General features: G+C 37.6%; 1 protein-coding gene across 5 annotated transcripts in view; it reads right to left on the reverse strand.

Moving 5' to 3' along the window:
* IFT56 (intraflagellar transport 56) overlaps positions 1-14,030 on the reverse strand; it is a 59,844-nt gene that overhangs the window by 9,968 nt on the left and 35,846 nt on the right. For 4 of the 5 annotated variants that reach the window (XM_040471827.1, XM_040471828.1, XM_040471829.1 and 1 more), the window contains 8 exons: positions 10,964-11,066; positions 9,660-9,715; positions 8,273-8,326; positions 7,302-7,365; positions 5,018-5,106; positions 4,722-4,805; positions 2,481-2,550; positions 694-800 (listed from right to left, as the gene is read on the reverse strand). In XM_040471827.1, the coding sequence (XP_040327761.1) occupies positions 694-800; positions 2,481-2,550; positions 4,722-4,805; positions 5,018-5,106; positions 7,302-7,365; positions 8,273-8,326; positions 9,660-9,715; positions 10,964-11,066 (627 nt within the window). Of the gene's footprint in view, positions 1-693; positions 801-2,480; positions 2,551-4,721; positions 4,806-5,017; positions 5,107-7,301; positions 7,366-8,272; positions 8,327-9,659; positions 9,716-10,323; positions 10,372-10,963; positions 11,067-14,030 lie in introns of those variants that run through there. The other variant, XR_005789150.1, reaches the window with a different exon arrangement.

Raw genomic sequence — 14,030 nt, forward strand, 5'->3', positions numbered from 1 at the left:
CCCCCCCCCCCCCCAGCTAGTCTTTTATGAAACCTGATTGCATCTTATTCTCTTTTCTGGTTCCTTTGTCTCTCCAGTCTACTATTTGCCCCTAAGTATTCCCTAAGGTTTGGTTTGCAACTCCCTACTCTTCTCACTTTACTTCCTTACCTAGGTAATCTTGTTTATCAGGGCTTCAATTGCTATTGAAATGGTGCTGATTTCTCCAAATCTATGTCTCTAGATATTAGAGGACATTTTTCCTGATCTTCAGAATTAAGTTTCCAACTCCCACATGATTATCTCTACCTGGATGGTATCTAAAGATTCAGAGTCTTTAGAAATCTAAAACAACCTCTCTAAATCATTGTTTCATATACATTTCATATTTCACTTATATGCATACATATTGGATATGTATATAAAATCGTGAAATGCTATCTCTGAATTCATATGCTCATAAAAGGGATGGCATTTCTTTTTTTTTTTTTTAACATTTCATTTTTAAGTATTCTCTACACCCAATGTGGGGCTTGAACTCACAACCCTGAGATCAAGAGTTGCATGCTCCTCTGACTGAGCCAGCCAGAAGCCCCAGGGATGACATTTCTGACATGGCCATTTAATCTCTAGGACACCCTTCCCTAATATTTGGCCAGTGTAGCACTGTGTGACTGACCTTCAGTTTTCCCTTGAGGTGTCACTTGGACTCACCTTGTAGCAGTCATTAGCAATGAGCTGTAAGAGGCTAAAGGACTCGCCAGAAGTTTCCATCTTGAGATACAGTTCCCAGGCTAGTCTTGGTTTCTTATTCATTATATCTACAAAAAAAAAAAAAAAAGAAAAGAAAAAAAAAGTTGGGGCATTTATTTATTTATTTGTTAGAGAGAGAAAGACAGAGAGAAAGAGCATGCAAGCAGGGGAGAGAGCGAAAGAGAGAAAAAAAAATCCTAAGCAGACTCCATGCTCAACACAGATCCTGACATGGGGCTGATCCCATGACCCTGAGATCATGACCTGAGCCCAAATCAAGAGTTGGACACTCAACTGGCTGAGCCACCCAGGCGCCCCAGAGTTTTGCCTTTTAAATGTGCAGGAAATACAATTCTGCATCTTGCTATTCTTTGGATTTCGTTCTATGTTCCAAACAGACAAAGGAATGGTAAATAGCCCTTATGTAGAAAGCTTGCAAGGTCATCATTAAGCTGGTTCTCCATCAGAACTCTACCATACATAAGATATTTAAGTTAGGATTCACAGAATTATGTCTTTTTAGATTGGGTTGATTTCCAGTAGTTCCCACTTTGCTCATCTGCTCAAAAGTCACATATAATTCATTAAATCCTTCTCATACAGTTTCAGCCTCACTGAGAACATGTGATTGCCGAAATTTTTCTGTGACTTCAAAAACTCTGTGAACATTTTAAATCTGAGTGAAAAAAAAAGGAGCAAGGAAAGATAATTAATAGGAGATGACAGACAGACAAAGGTTGTAGGCTACATAGTATTTTAAAAAATTATGGTTTGTGGGATTGAGCCCATGCTGTAGGCACAGAGCCTGTTTTAGATTCTTCCTCCCTTTCTCTCTGCCCCTCCCCAGCTCATGCACGTGTGCACTCTCTCAAAATAAATAAACTTTAAAAACAGATTAAAAAAATATGTTTCCGACACATTACCACTTTTCAGGTCTTCATCATAATGAAAAGGTAAAATTAGCCTATTTAACACAGAATACTGTAAACTGAAATTCTGGAAACTTGAACAGGGCTGAAGGAAGAACTTGACACCTTTCAGGACTATTCATGGAGGTCAATGTTGTATGGTAGAACCAACTACAGGGTAAATGTACGTAATACGTGTACATGGCCACCCTAACTGAGTAGCATTAATGATGCTTAATTTCAGTGTTTACTCATTCTACAAAAAAAATTAGAAATGTTCACTGTAGGGGTGCCTGGGTGGCTGAGTCGGTTGAGCATCCGACTCATGATTTCAGCTCAGGTCATGATCCTGGGGTTGTGGGATTGAGCTCCATGTCAGGCTCTATGCTGGGCATGAAGCCAGCTTGGGTTTCTCTCTCTCTCTCTCTCTCTCTCTCTCTCTCTCTCTCTCCATTTGCTCCTCTCCCCGGCTTTCTCTCTTTAAAATAAAAAAATAAAACAAGGGGCACCTGGGTGGCTCAGTCAGATGAGCGTCCAACTCTTGATTTTGGCTCAGGTCATGATCTCATGGTCATGATCTCACAATCAAGTCCTGCATCAGCCTCTGCACTGACAGCCTGGAGCCTGCCTGGGATTCTCAGTCTCCCCTCTCTCTTTGTCCCTCCCCTGCTTGTGCTCTTTTTCTCTCTCCCTCTCAAAATAAATAAATAAAATGAAAAAAAAAAACAACTTAAAAATAAATAAATAAATACATAAATGTTCACTATAATTTCTATCCAGAAGATTATGCAACAGAGAAGAAAGAGAGGATTCCTCTGTAACATTTAAAAGATGACTCACAGCACCGAGCTAACCAACTGAGGTAAATGTAGTCATTTTTCATCTTCTCACTTTGGATTAAAAGGAAAACCTGTAAGAAGAGGAAAGAAACGGAATAAACATGAAGATGTTTTTGCAATAAAAGTACCTATATGGGCTTGCCTTAGGTTAACACTTAGTTGTAGCCTTACAGATGATCAAATGCTATCCAGACTGCTAAGTAAAGGACAAAACAGGGTGATGTTGACATACTTCTCTCAGTTATTGATCTCACAAGCTGGCAAAAGGCTGGTAAGGATATATAAGATTTGAACAGAATAGTTAACAACTGCATAATACACATTTGTTTAAGAACACCTGACCGTATTACTGGGTAGTAAAACAAGTCTCAACAAATTTTGAAGGGCTGGTGTCTTACAGACCACATTGGATAGCCACAATACAATTAAGTTAGAAATCAAAATAAAAAGCTTGGGAAAGATAATACACGTATTTGAAAATCATGACACACATTTTTTTTTCCATTTTTTAAAAATTTACATCCAAATTAGTTAGGATATAGTGCAACAAAGATTTCAGGAGTAGATTCCTTAATGCCCCTTACCCATTTAGCCCATCCCCCCTCCCACAACCTCTCCAGTAACCCTCAGTTTGTTCTCCATATTTATGAGTCTCTTCTGTTTTGTCCCCCTCCCTGTTTTTATATTATTTTTGTTTCCCTTCCCTTATGTTCATCTGTTTTGTCTCTTAAAGTCCTCATATGAGTGAAGTCATACGATTTTTGTCTTTGTCTGACTGACTAATTTCACTTAGCATAATACCCTCCAGTTCCATCCACGTAGTTGCAAATGGCAAGATTTCATTCTTTTTGATTGCCGAGTAATACTCCATTGTATATATAAACCACATCTTCTTTATCCGTTCATCCATCGATGGACATTTGGGCTCTTTCCATACTTTGGCTATTGTGGATAGTGCTGCTATAAACATGGGGGTGCATGTGTCCCTTCAAAACAGCACACCTGTATCCCTTGGATAAATACCTAGTAGTGCAATTGCTGGGTCGTAGGGTAGTTACATTTTTAATTTTTTGAGGAACCTCCATACTGTTTTCCAGAGTGGCTGCACCAGCTTACATTCCCAATGAAACACATTTTAAATAAAATTTCACAAAGAAGGGGCGCCTGGGTGGCTCAGTCGGTTGAGCGTCTGACTTTGGCTCAGGGCATGATCTCATGGTTTGTGAGTTTGAGCCCCGCATCGGGCTCTGTGTTGACAGCTCAGAGCCTGGAGCCTGCTTCGGATCCTGTGTCTCCCTCTCTCTCTGCCCCTCCCCTACTCATGCTCTGTCTCTCTCTCTCAAAAATAAGTAAAGACATTTAAAAAAAATTTCACAAAGAAGACATCATAATGGAAGTTAGGAAAGAATTTGAATTTGAATAATAATAAGTGGAACAATTTGCTAAATAATAACAAAACTGAATTGAATAATTCAACTGAATTGCTTTGAATGATTCAGACAAATTAATCTACAGGGTTAGAAGTCAAAATAGTGGTTAGCCTCCAGGGAAAGAGACGGACTCAAACAAGTAGATGAAGGGATTTCTATGGGGCTAGGGTAATACTGTTTCGTGATCTGAGTACTGATTATCTGGATATGTTCACTTTCAAAATTCATCAAGCTGTATACTTTGATTTGATTTGTACAATTTTCTCATTGTATGTTATGCTTTCATAAATGCTATCAAAAAAAGGAAAACAGTACATAGTTACAAAATCTATGTCTATTCATATTTTACTTTTTAATATAACCTAAGAACAAAAGAACTTTTCATAATCCTTTGCCCTTGAACATTGTTTCAGTGACAAAAAGATAACAATGTTTTTATTTTTATCATTTATTTTCAAGTTTTTACTTAAATTCCAGATAGCTAACATATTGTGTAATAGTGATTTTGGGTGTAGAATTTAGCGATTCAGCACTTCCATCCAACACCCAGTGCTTACCATGTGCCCTCCTTAATACCCATCAGGCATTTGGCCCATCCCTGCCTACCTCCCCTCCAGCAAACCTCAGTTTGTGGTCTATAGTTAAGAGTCTGTTTTATGGTTTGCTTCTCTTTTTTTTTTTTTTTTTTTATTTCCCCTATGTTTATCCGTTTTGTTTCACTCTGGAAAACAGTATGGAGGCTCCTCAAAAAGTTAAAGCAGACAGTGTTTATAAATAGAAATCATTCAAATGCATCAAAAGCAGATACCCACCTCTTCACCCTCGCTGGTATTGCCTGTTGCAGCTTTGGCTTGGGCATAATTAAAGTTAAAGATGTCATCATTGTAGAAGTAACTCTGGAAAACATCCCAAGAATAGGTCACATTGAGTATTAACATACAAAATATAAAAACATCAGTTATACCAGATAAACTCAAAGATTTTTAAGGCATGGGCTGACACCACCATCACCACCATTGTAAAAGGGCCATCTCTATGAGTATCTTATCTCTGACACATTATATATAGTATTTTGTATACAAACTCATCTAGAAAATTCTATACTGACCTTAAATGAGTTGAGGTAAATCAAGACATCATCAAATTGCTTAAGCAGAAAGAAACAGGAAGCCATGCACTGCCTCCCGGGTATTGTATCTGAAATGGAATGGGAAAAGGAACCAGGTATATTCACGAAACTGCAAGTTCTCTTTAGCTGAGATTTGAGTCACTTTATAATTCAGAGATAGGAATGTATTCCAAGACCTCTTTCTAGATTCTGAGATTGTAGACTCTGTTCAGTGGACAAAACCCCAGCATAATGGAGGTCACACAGTACTTGAGGGTGACCAATGATCTCTCTTGGGCCTAACTCACAGACTCCAGAAGGAACACACGTCCTGCAGGCTACGGTATTCCTCGTATGTTTTCCCACGTCTCTGAGTCTCTCACCCGTTCCAACACGTGCACACTCAACTAATGTGGCTTAGTCTTCACCATCACTTGTCTATAAGACAACCTAGCACTTCCAGATCAAATGGAGGAATAATTTGCCGTGGAACCAGCTGGTCCTGATCCTGAACAACTTTCTGTCTGATATCAGATTCCTGTTTGAGATAGTAGAGAATTAGTGTGACCCCCACCCTTGACACTGGGACTCCTATTCATTCTTGCTCTGTTTAATTTTCCCCCCACAGCACTTATCACAGTCAGATACACCATGTGATCTACTTATTTATTGTGTGTATTGTCTGTCCCACTGGACTGTATGCTCCACAAGGCTGGAGGACTTGTTGGTTTTATTTCCTGCTACATCCCCAGCACCTCAATAAAGTTTCTTATATAAATGAATGAAATGAGGAAAGGAAATATTATTCAATAAATGGTCGTGGTGAAACATTTGAAAGAAAATGAATATTCAGGGGTGATAAAAATATTTAACAACTAGTTCACTACGAACACTGTCCACCAGAAAAGATGCTGGCCTTAGACAACTGGTGCAAACAGCCGTACCAGCTCCCACTGGCCAACTCACAGCCCTTTTGATAGCCCTTTCTCAAATCTTACACTCAATCTTGACCAATGAAATCAATACTTAAGAAAATAAAGCAACAAAACTACTAGTGGGAAATATAAGTGAATATTATCTAACTGTGGGGGTACGGAAGCATTTTCTAACCTACATACCCATGTATAATATCATCATAAAAAGGTAAACTTAATTGAATAAGATTTAAATATTTTTTATGTGAAAAAATACCACAGGCAAAATTGAAAGGCAAATGACCCGCCAGAAAAAATACCTATGACATGATGAAAGTTGAATACTTAGAAAGCCCTTGAAAAATCAAGAGAAGTTAACATTTCAAATCAAAACCAGAATCAGGGTGCCTGCGTGGCTCGTTGGTTAAGTGTCCAACTCTTGACTTCAGCTGGGGTAATGATCTGTTTGTGGGTTTGAACCCTGCATCAGGCTCTGTGCTAACAGCATGGAGCCTGCTTGGGATTCTCTCTCCCTCTCTCTCGGCCCCTCCCCTGCTCACACTCTCCCTCTCTGAGTCAAAATAAATGAAAAATAAACATTAAAAAGAAACAGAATCGGGGGCGCCTGGGTGGCTCAGGCTCGGTTAAGCGTCCGACTTCAGCTCAGGTCACGATCTCGCGGTCTGTGAGTTCGAGCCCCGCATCAGGCTCTGGGCTGATGCCTCAGAGCCTGGAGCCTGCTTCCGATTCTGTGTCTCCCTCTCTCTCTGCCCCTCCCCCATTCATGCTCTGTCTCTCTCTGTCCCAAAAAGTAAATAAACATTAGGGGCGCCTGGGTGGCGCAGTCGGTTAAGCGTCCGACTTCAGCCAGGTCATGATCTCGCGGTCCGGGAGTTCGAGCCCCGCGTCGGGCTCTGGGCTGATGGCTCAGAGCCTGGAGCCTGTTTCCGATTCTGTGTCTCCCTCTCTCTCTGCCCCTCCCCCGTTCATGCTCTGTCTCTCTCTGTCCCCAAAATAAATAAATGTTGAAAAAAAAATTAAAAAAAATAAATAAATAAACGTTAAAAAAATTTAATAAAAAAATAAATAAATAAAAAGAAACAGAATCGAATTTTAAGAACTCTTATGAACTAAAGATTACATTTATTCTCCTCTATTTATATATTCTCTCATCCCACTTTAGTTGAGATGTTGAGAAGAGCTAACCCAATACTCCCTCCTGTGTCTCTCCCACAGGACTTCCTACTTTATACTTTTCTTTCAAGCCTGACAGACGTACCTCCGGACAGAGACTCAAACTTCACCAGTCAATATATGAACCAACTCCAACAATTACAAATCATGTGAATGAGTACAGATTTCAGACATACCACACTCACTCGCTGACCCTCCCACCAGCTGGAAGAACTGCTGGGCAATTTTCATATGGTCCCTCTGAAAAACAAAGCAGAGCTGAGAGAGCTGATATAAGCTGAAAATATTTCATTTGTATTATATGTTATGCTTTTAAAATATCTGCCAGGATTTAATATATACCCTTCTTTTAAATCCTCTCCCAAACAAACTAATTCTTATTAGCATAAGCAACTAGAGAATCATAACCTGAAACTGAATTGAAACCAACCCAGGGTCAGATAAAAAAGAGAAAAAAACCTAATTCCCAAATTGTATCCTAAAAGTACCTTCATTAAATGAACTCATTCATTTAGTCATTCATTCACACAATGAACAGATATTTATTGCTCCTTTATCATATATCAGACCTTGTGGTAGGAGCCATAGTTATAACAAGGAGTATTAAATACACTCATTTATTGATTCAGTACCTATTTAATGCCTATTGTAGAGGGAGCCAGAGATAAAACGATTTATTTATATCTATTTTGTTCCAAAAAGAATGTAATGTGCCATATTCGTATGAATAAGTACTTAATTTTGGGCAGTGCTTATAAAAAGTCTTTGCCAAAGAAACAATTATCCCCATTTTACAGATGCCAAGATTACAGCTCAGAGGTGTGCAAGGTTAATGCAACTCACTGAAAGTAAGAATGAAGATGTGCGATGATTTGCAGTTGTTATTAGGTATAAACACACTGCTTAAAAATGGGGCTTTTAAAAGATGAAGCAACAATTCTTAGGGTGAAAGATTTCTTTTTTTGGTCTTTAAATAACATAGAATTCTTTTTACAATGGAATCTAGGTTGGGGGATATGGAGGAACGAAAGGAACTGCAAATGAGCCTAATCGTAAGCTTATTGCTGGCTGAACTTGAAAGTTCACTTTGATCTTTTCCACAACAGTGTAACTGCAGACTCTACGTTACCAGTGATTTCATACTTACCGAACCCATTTCCTGGCCAAGAGCTGCATTGACCACTCCTTTGAGGATATACTCCTGGCAACATGGAATAACACTAATTACTGTTAAGAGAATGTGTAGCTATGAGATGTCTTCCAAATTAATTTCAACTTAATACTCTCAATATATTATCAAAAGTTACCCAGAGTCACTTTTCTCTTTTCCATCCTTGGCTTGAATGAAAGAATTAGGAGACTTTCATTTGGTTTTCAGGAAAGTGTCCATATAATAGAATTCACCATATTTGTAAATTCTCAATCTTAAGCAGAAAAACTCAGTGGAAACTTTAAGTTTTATTTGACTCAATGGAAAAAATTAACAATAAAATATTTATGTAATAATTTTTATCACCTTATTAGCCCCTGCCATTGTTCATAACAACAACATACACATTATTTTCTCTTTCCAATAATATAACTTTGTTTTCATAATAATCTTTTTCCTCAAAAAACAAAAAAGTATCCTGTAATTTCCATTTGTAAGGTATTCTCTCTTTTGGAGCCCTGAGACCTCACCTTCATCCCTTTCAGACATGGCTCTTTTCTTTGATAGACACCTTCTTTAGCAGCTTTATCCATTTTTTATGCAGGTACTATTATTATTTAAGAAGGCTCATAAAAAGAACACAAAAGATGCCAGAGCTTTTATTTTATTTTTTTATTTGAGAGAGAGAGAGAGAGAGAGAGAGAGAGAGAGAGAGAGAGAGCATGAGTGGGTGGAGGGGCAAAGAGAGAGAGAGAATCCTAAGCAGGCTCCACACTCAGCATGGAGCCCAATGTGGGACTCAATACGATGACCTTGGGATCATAACCTGAGTTGAAATAAAGAGTTGGAAGCTCAACCAGCTAAGCCACCCAGGCATCCCAATGCTGAAGCTTTTAATACACTTGAGAACTATACCTGCTTGGATTTCATAGGGTCTAGAAACATTTTCAGTCTTTCATTCAATGAGTACAATGTCTACAACATACTTGTGTACATCGTGTTGGAAATCCAAATAGACAACGGTCCCTGACTGCAAAGAGCTAACAATCTAGTAGGGGAAAGACAAATTACAAACAATTATACTAGTGAGATAAGTTTCTTTCTATACCTTGCTGTTAGTTCCACTGTAATCCTAGATTTAGGTTTTTTCACACCTCAACCCTTTTGAGGAAATGACCACATATAAGGGAGTTTAAAAACATAAAAAATCCAGAATATTCATTCTCATATCGAAAGTCTCATAGGACATTCCTAGATCAATATATATGGTCTTCCCTGAGATTCTATAAGCAGGAATCTTCTCTAATATGCCTTCTTGCTACCTTTCTGAAATTCTGCTTTCAACAGAAGTTGGTTAGTAAAATGGTAACACATTTTCAATTACCTGAGGAGTAGTAGGTTCCAGATCCTTAATTAAGTTATAAGCTTCTTGAACATCATCTGAAATACAAGAAATAAGTAGCTATACTAGTCTATATTCCAGCAAACTCTTCTGAAATAGTCCCAAAAACATACGGTCCTTCAGTACTCAAACGTTCATGGGAAGTATGAGTTGTTTTATCTGTCTTCTAACTCTCCATCAAGTTCAATGTGGAGTAATTATCTTAAGGGTAACCAAAATATCTTAGGAGACCCATAAGCCATGAAGCACCTAAAAAAGGGTTCAAGCTAAGAATATGGACTATTATATACCAATAGCATTGTAATTATACAAGAAAAACAACCGATTTTTTAAAAGAGAATACATATTAAGTTATATTAAGTATGTAGGAGTGAAATGACATGAAGTCTGGGATTTGCTGTAGGGGGAGTATGGATGAAAAAATAATGGCAATATCTTGAAGACTGTTGAAGCTGGAATGAATACTTGGCTGTTCGTTTTGGGCATTTATACTATTTACTTCGGTTAGTTTGAAATTGTTTATAATAAAAATTAATTTATAAAACACATACGATATTTAATTCCTGTCCAAAAGCCTACTTCATTGAGCTTATATATCAGATAGAACTGTTTACACGTTCATGTTCTTATTTTAATAAACACTTACATTTTCCTCGATGAGGAATATGCTGTCTGGTTGGTTTCTACCATGCACCTAAAAAGGCCCGCACTGTTAGTCCGAGGTCCTTGACACAGCGCCACCACCAATGCATGGTAGCTCCTATCCTGCACTCATCACTGTTAGTAAAAGACTGCTTTAGGCATGTGTCTACAATTTTATCCTTACTTAAGGGCAGTCAATGTCACATTCTCTTTGAATCATAATATTTCTCATAAGAAGCTGCAGGTAGAAAGAAACAGAAAGGCAGACAACTAGACTAAATAAAAAATAGTTAATGATAAAGACTCAAGAAAACGTGGATGTACTCTATACACAGGGGAACGCTAGAAAAATAACTGTAAGGAAGAGGAAGGAAAAACGATGGAAAAACTGAAATAGATGGGTAGAGAACAAAAGACAGAAAAATAAAAGGAAGAAAGAAAAACAGAATGAGGGAGAAGGTTGGAGGCAAGAGAAAAGGTACGACAACAAATAAGCACCAATAAATTTGTTCTATCCTATGAACCTGCTGCAAATACATTTTTGGAAGCATTTTGGGATTTAAAAGTTAAGCAACTAGCTCAATCAGAGATTAAATGTTCTACCATATCTCATTGTAAGCAAGACCAGGACAAATTTTTCTTACCTTGACGAAGGTAGTAAATCACTAAGTTTAACCGAGCTTCAGGAATGACATCAACCAGGGGAGGCAAAACCTGCAAAGCCCCTTCTCCTCCTCGGAAAACAACCTAACGACAGAAAAAGTCCATTATTATGGCAATAAGCATGAATGCACTTATTGGGGAAATGTGTAAGGAGCTGCCACTTATAACTCAGTTATTCTTTGAAAAGATGAATATATTTTTGAAGCTCTCAATATACACACGACTTTGACCTTCTTGAAAAAAGCCATTATCTAAATTATAATAAGTGTAAGCAACAGAATAAAGGCATACGCCTATCGCATACGTTTCCTTTTCATAAGAACTACAGAAAACTCTTAAAGTACCCAATAGTCAATAATAAAACTTTTTTCTAGACAAATATTCTATATCAAAAACTCCAGGAAGGAATTTATATAACCTTTTTGAGCCTTTTTCTTCATTATAAGGATTGAATGAGATCAAGAGGGGTAAATGTGTGGTACATAGTAGGTAACATTTAATGGATTGCATAAATAGTAACGCCTACTGTTGGTCTGGGATTGTAGTAAGCACTGGCGTTGCAGCAAGAACAAGTCACTTCCTTGTCACTATAACACAGCTACACTCAAGTGGGGAGAGAGCCTCAAACAGCAAACACATAAGAATATTGTCACATGCTAATGACAACGGCTAAAACAAAAATACTATCCGAGAGAGCAGTTTTATGCACTGGAGTATACCCAGAACCTAGCACAGTTATCTGACACATAGCAAGCTGTTTCGTAAATAACTACACAGAGATCGAGGCCATCAGGCATGAGCTACCCAATCTCTGCTTTCTACCTCAAAAATATCCATCTGGTTTCTTTCTTGATTTTTCCTTATCTGAGATGTTCCCTTCTTTTGCCAAGATTAATTCTTTCATCTGGTTTCTTGATTTCATGACTTCAAAAAAATTAATTCTAGTACAGTTAACATCAGGTGTACAATATGGTGATTCAACTATTCTATACATTACTCAGTGCTCATCATGACAAGTGTACTCTTAACCCCCTTCACCTATTTCAACCATCCCCCCACTCATCTCCCCTCTGGTAATCAGCTATTTGGTCTCTGTAGTCAAGAGTCTGTTTTTTGGTTGGTCTCTTTTTTTCTTTGTTCATTTGTTTTATTTCTTAAATTCCACGTATGACTGAAATCATACGGTGTCTTTCTCAGACTTATTTCATTTGACTTTATACACTCTAGCTCCATCCATGTACCCCAAATGGCAAGATTTCACTCTTTTTATGGCTGAGTAATATTCCATTGTGTGTCTGTGGATTTGCTGTAGGGGGAGCAAAAGAATGAAACTGGACCATTTTCTTACACCAAAAGTAAACTCAAATGGATTAAGAACCTAAATATGACACCTGAAACCATAAACATCCTAAAAGAGAGCACAGGCAGTAATTTCTCACATTGGCCATAGTAGCATTTTTCTAGATATGTCTTCTGTGGTGAGGGCAACAAAAGCACACAAATATATATATTATATATATATATATATAATATATGTTAATATATATAATTATATATATTTATATATAAATATATATATTCATCCATTCATTTATTGATTGACACTTGAGGTGCTTTCATAATTTGGCTATTGTAAATAATTCTGCAATAAATATAGGGGTACATATATAATTTTGAATATTTTCATGTTTTTCGTGTTCTTTGAGTAAACACCCAGCGGAATCCAGTGGAATTCTGGATCACATGGTAAATCTATTTTTAATTTTTCGAGGAACCCCCATACTCTTTTCCACAGTGCACCAATTTCATTCCCATTAACAGTGCACACGGGTTCCTTTTTCTCCACATTCTCACCAACATTTGTTACTTCCTGTGTTTTTATTTTAGCCATTCTAGCAGGTGTGAGGTGATATCTCATTGTGGTTTTGATTTGCATTTTCCTGATGATGAATGATGTTAAGCATCTTCTCATGTCTGTTGGCAATTTGGATGTCTTCTTTGGAGAAATGTCTGTTCATGTCTTCTGTCCATTTTTTAATTATTGGATTGGTTTTTTTGGTGTTGAGTTGTGTAAGTGGTTTTTTTTTGTTTTTTGTTTTGTTTTGTTTTGTTTTTGAGAGAGAGAGAGAAAGAGCACGAGTGGAGTAGGTGCAGAAAGAGACAGAGAAAGAATTCCAAGCAGGCTATGTGCTGTCGAACAGAGCCCCATGTGGGGCTCAAACTCACTAACTGTGATATCATGACCTGAGCCGAGATCAAGAGGCAGATGCTTAACCGAATGAGCCACCCAAGCGCCCCAAGTTGTATAAGTTTTTTATACATTTTGGATACTGACCCCTTGTCAGATGTCATTTGCAAATATCTTTTCCCACTCTGCAGGTTGTTTTTGTGTTTTGTTGATTGTTTCCTTGACTGGGCAGAACTTTTAATTTTGATGTTAGTCCTAACTGGTTTGTTTGGTTTTTTTTTTTTTTTTTTTTTTGCTTTTGTTGCCCTTACCACAGAAGACATATCTAGAAAAATACTACTATGGCCAATGTGAGAAATTACTGCCTGTGCTCTCCTTTAGGATGTTTATGGTTTCAGGTGTCATATTTAGGTTCTTAATTCATTTGAGTTTACTTTTGGTGTAAGAAAATGGCCCAGTTTCATTCTTTTGCATGTAGCTGTCTGATTTGCCCAACACCATTCGTTGAAAAGACTGTCTTTTTCCCATTTCATATTCCTGCCTCTTTTGTTGAAGACTCATTGATCATATAATTGTGGGTTTATTTCTGGCCCTTCTATTCTGTTCCATTGATCTGTGTCTGTTTTTCTGCCAATACCATACTATTTTGATTACTACATCTTTGCAGTATATCTTGAAATCTGGGATTGTGATATCTCCAGTTTTGTTCCTCTTTTTCAAGATTACTTTGGCCATTCAGGATCTCTTACAGTTCCATACAAATTTTAGGATTGTTTGCTCTGGTTCTGTGACAAATGCTGTGGGTATTCTGAAAGGGATTGCATTACATGTATAGGTTGCTCCGGGTAGTATGGGGCATT

The sequence above is a fragment of the Herpailurus yagouaroundi genome, unplaced genomic scaffold (assembly GCF_014898765.1).
Source record: "Herpailurus yagouaroundi ecotype Mexico unplaced genomic scaffold, PumYag 100, whole genome shotgun sequence".
NCBI lineage: Eukaryota > Metazoa > Chordata > Mammalia > Carnivora > Felidae > Herpailurus > Herpailurus yagouaroundi.